The sequence below is a fragment of the Pongo abelii genome, chromosome 1 (genome assembly GCF_028885655.2).
Source record: "Pongo abelii isolate AG06213 chromosome 1, NHGRI_mPonAbe1-v2.0_pri, whole genome shotgun sequence".
NCBI lineage: Eukaryota > Metazoa > Chordata > Mammalia > Primates > Hominidae > Pongo > Pongo abelii.
Window position 1 is genome coordinate 220,981,928 of NC_071985.2, and position 4,810 is coordinate 220,986,737.

The 4,810-nt window shown below is 47.5% G+C and overlaps 1 protein-coding gene across 1 annotated transcript; it reads right to left on the minus strand.

Annotated features, from left to right (window-relative positions):
- Window positions 1–217: 217 nt before the first annotated feature.
- LOC112131787 (PRAME family member 22) lies at window positions 218–3,729 on the minus strand. The gene is made up of 3 exons (XM_054559913.1): window positions 3,399–3,729; window positions 2,434–3,012; window positions 218–1,424 (listed from the first exon to the last, which is right to left on the minus strand). The coding sequence occupies exons 1-3, from the start codon at window positions 3,683–3,685 to the stop codon at window positions 851–853; spliced, it is 1,440 nt and encodes a 479-aa protein (XP_054415888.1). The 5' UTR covers window positions 3,686–3,729; the 3' UTR covers window positions 218–850.
- Window positions 3,730–4,810: the final 1,081 nt, after the last annotated feature.

Here is a 4,810-nt window from a genome sequence, read left to right on the forward strand (position 1 = left end):
GGAGAAACGCCGTTTCTAATAAAAATACAAAATTAGCCGAGCATGGTGGTACATGCCTGTGATCCCAGCTACTCGGGAGGCTGAGGCAAGAAAATCACTTGAACCCAGAGGCGGAGGTTGTGGTGAGCCAAGATAGCACCATTTCACTCCAGCCTGGGCAACAAGAGCGAATCTCCATCTAAAACAAAACAAAAACAAAGAAAAAAAAACACAACAACAAAATGAAGTTTATTTTGATTCCTTTATTTCCTGCAGATGAACCTAAATCACAGATGAACTAGTACCTCTTTTTTTAATTCATCAGGAACTAAAGATTTCAGATGTATAAATTGCTGAAACAGGCTAATCAATCATGAAGGACAGCAGAGAATTTCCATTTAGGTTCCCTTTACTTCAGACGTTACTTGTATCCATCCTTGCTGAGATAACTCCCTCATTCTAGAATTTCAGGTTCTATTTCTGACTGTCTAGGACCCAGATCCCTGAGTCTCATTGACTCCATTGGACCATTTCCCCAGTGCTGCCCCCTGCTGGGTTTTTTGGGTTTTTTTTCCACCCACAGAAAGCACATGCCTGAAACAGAGGCTTCTCTGCTCCCATTTTAATGAACCTATAGACCCGGCACAGCTGCTTATGCCTGTAATCCAAGAATCTTGGGAGGCCAAGCAGGGGTCTCTCTTCAGTGTAAGAGTTTGAGACCAGCCTGGACAACATAGGGAAACCCTGTCTCAAATTTTTAAATAAAAATTGTGAAATTGTTAAATAAGGAAAAAGAAAAATAAAAGACATCTATGTCCCACATTTTAGTTTCCAAGTGCCTAGAGAAAAAGCTTTTTATACCTCCACACCACTAGGCTGCCCTTCCCCACAAGCAAAAATTGAACTCCAGTAGCTCAGTGGGCGATGTGCCACAGCAAGAGCAGGAGACGGGACCAAAGAAGATCCTGTTGGGCTGCCTTACTTCCCTCAGTATACGCATCAGCTCAGCCTGAAGTGGGGTGAGGAGCTCCCAAACGACACGACCTCTGTTGTCAAGACTCTCCCGAGGAGCAGGATATGTTTCCAGGCTCAAATTGCTCAGCCTGCCTGTGTGGCGCAGCAGGTCCTTCAGAGCATCCATGGAGGTGTCATTGCCGTGAAAGCAGAAAGTGGTGAGGTTGGAGCAGCGGCTCAGGGCAGGCAGGATGACCCTGAGTTTGGAGTCCCCAATCCCGCAGTCTACTAAGAAGAGGGTCTGAAGAGTGGCAGTAACTTTCTCTAACAGAGCTCGGAGGGGCTCAAGACGGATGAAGCGCAGTGCACCATGACTCAGATTCAGCTGCTTCAGTTGACTGAGACTTGGGTACTGGGGCAGACACTTCAAGTCCTCTTTTTCTAGGGAGCCATAAGTTAATGCCAATGTCTCCAACGGGCTCTTGAGGCACCTGGAGAGAGCAAGAAGTTACTACTGGGCAATGGCACCAGTTAGAGGACGGTGGTGGAAAATAACCTCAAGGGAAGAGCGTGTTTTGCGCAGACACAAGTTTGTTCTCATCATCTAATCATTATCCTCCCACAAGGTGCTGCCTGATGAGGACTTGGGTCATTCAGAGGCAGTCCCATTTTAGGCTCAGTCCTTTCACCATCACTGGTGTGATTGGTTCAAGGCCATAAAATCTCTAAGACCTCTTTTCTTCATCTTCCAGCAGAAAGCTTCATCTCTGGGCCACATGAGCCCAGTGGAAGAGATGCCCAAAGAATTGACCTAAGCAAGGTCTAGGGATGTCAGCTAGGGATACCTGCTTTCAGAGGCTCCCTGACATGGCCACATCTGCAAACCACCTCTCACTTTGTACCACTGTCATGCCTATACCCTCACCTCCATCCCAGAAGCACACATTTCCCATGTCAATTACCTTTCCTGGAGTTCAAAACAACCTTTTACAAACAGGGAATTAGAGACAGGATCATTTATGCTCACAGGAAGCTGTGAGGACCGAGCTTCCTCTGTGAAACACACAGGTTTGGTGCACTTTCTCTTCTTTTATACCCTCCCCTCTGTTGCCTCTTTTTTATCATATTAACTTTAAACACACTTCCTAGCAAGGAATTCACAAAAGCTATTCATATTTATCATATTAACTTTAAACACACTTAATAACAAGGAATTACTAAAAGGAATTCACCCTCACTAGAGCTGAACCCCCTACTAACCAGCTCCCTACATGATGCCCCTTTCTGTAACATCTACCCCAGATCATCCCTCTGCCCTTACTGGAGCGATCCTGTGATACCCACTTCAGGATATAGAGCACCAAACAGGACAATGCATTCTAGTGTCCCCTTTCCTGGACATCTCCAGTGGCTGGCACACAGTAGATGCTGACTAGTGTTTACTCTAACAAAAAAAGGCTGTGCTATGGCCCCCAGGGAAAGCTCACCATCCTTCCTCACCTGATCAGCTGGTCCAGGTAGCCTTCAAAGAAGCGGACCCTTCTTATATAAAGCATCTGGAGATACTCCAGCCTGAGGAGCCCAGAGCTGAATTCAGCAACTAACTGTTTTTGGCTGTCAGGGCTTAGCAGGTAACGACAGCCATCGGAGATGAAGAGTTTGCGAAGATTCCTCATCTGGCTCAGGTAACGGCTAAACTCTACTATCATACACGGCCAGCGTATGTTCCAAATTTCCAATACTTGGATACTGTCTGGGTATGCTGTTTCCAGTATGTTTCTGAAATTTAGAATGTTCATTGAATAATTCACCACCTTAGAACAGCACAGGCGTACTGAACCTCTTCTATGCTGGACCCACCCAGAGAAGAAGCTCAGATCTTCATCCATGGATTCTTCCTTGAGGCAAACATCAATGAACACCTTCAAGGGCTGCTTCTCTCCTGTCCTTGGACGGTCCTCAACCGTCTGCCTTTTACTCATCACCTCTGGGGAGCAGGACAGGGGCCTGGCTCCAGACCATATGGTCCAAAAATTCTCATCAACATCCCGCAATTCCAGCACTTGAAGTTTCCACCTCCTGTGAGTAACATAGGGGAAAAGCTCAGAATGTAGGCAAGGACCCACCACTGACCTGGATTTTCACTCCACATCAAGGACTTCAGCTGCTTTTTTCCTCAGCGCCCCTCCTTCTCTCTCTTCTCCATCCCTTTCCCCCTTGGATTCTGCCTGGTACCCACTTCTAGTGCCTTTACCTTCCACTGGGAGCAGACAGGTTCCTGTTTCCACAGTGGACCCTGTATGGTGAGCAGTCCTTTCCCAGAGGAGCTGGGCAATGGCCAAGAACTTTCCCAGCTTTCTCACTGGCACCATCAGAAGCCCCTGGTCGACCCCAGGTTGCCAATTTGCCTGACCCAGCTGTTTATTCCCTGGACACCTGGGCCCTCCCCACCAGGGTCAACTCACCTGGGGCGAACCTTTTGGGCAAGCAGGCGATCAATCCCATCCACTACATAATGTAAGATCTCCAGATCAGGTGTCTTCATCAGGGACCCCAGAGGGAGGCAGGGGAAGGGCCAGGCCTGCACCATCACCTTCAGAACCTCGCAGCATCTGCTAGTGAAGGCCTCCACGAACAGTGGGGGGAAGAGCTCCCTGGGCAGCTCATCCAGGACGGAGATGGCCAAGGCCTGGTCCTTCAGCAGGCTCTGCCCTGCCAGCTCCAGGAGTCTGCGTGGGGCCTGGAGGCTCATCCTGATAAATCTGCAAGAAAACAAATCCAGAGAAAAGACAAACTTATCAGGCCAGACCTCTCACACCCTGACTTCTCCTGGGCCAAAAGTCACTACTCTGGCAGGTGTGAAAAGGTCCTTAGTTTATCCCAATTCCACTCTGCAATAATTGGCCACAGAGACATAGTTCTGCCCTTCTGGTACCAAGAAGTGTCTCCCAACTTCTAAGGAGCGGGCAAGATCCCTCTTACTCCATGAAACTTCATCCATTTCTCCACCCAACTCTATTAGCTCTGGGAAGTGTTACCAAGAATCTTCAAAGCTCAGCTCCTTTTTTGAGAAAAAATGTCTTCTTAATTTAAGGATCTAAAACAATGGTCATGTGGCTGGGCTTGATGGCTCACAGCTGTAGTCCCAGCACTTTGGAGGCCAAGGTGGGTGGCTAATTTAAGGTCAGGAGTTAGAGACCAGCCTGGCCAACAAGGTGAAACCCAGTCTTTACTAAAAATACAAAAAGTAGCCAGGCATGGTAGCAGGTGGCTGTAACTCCAACTACTTGGGAGGCTGAGGCACAAGAATCGTTTGAATAAAGGAGGTGGAGGTTGCAGTGAGCTGAGATAGTGCCACTGCACTCCAGCCTGGGCAATAGAGTGAGACTCAGTCTCAAAAAGAAAAACAAAACAAAACAATAAAACAATGGTAATGGGAGTCTCCTGTGGCCCCAAAAAGCCTACAATCTCAGTTCCCACAATGAACTTGGCTGGGAGAGACTAAAGGGATATTTTTAATTAGATACCATTATGTTCACTTTCAAAAGAGTAATGAGGGGCCACACATGGAAGCTCACAGCTGTAATTCCAACACTTTGGCAAGCCAAGGCAGAACAATCACTTAAGCCCAGGAGTTGCTGACCAGCCTGGGCTACATAGTGAGACCCTGCCTCTCCAAAAAAATACAAAAAATAGACGGATGTGATGGTGCACCCCTGTAGTCCCAGCTACTCTGCAGGCTGAGGTAGAAGGATGGCTTGTGTCTGGGAAGCATAAGTTACAGTGATCTGAGACTGTGCCACTGTACCCCCAGCCTGGGCAGAAGAGCAAGACTCTTTCTTAATAAAATAAATAAATAAATAAAATATTACCCACT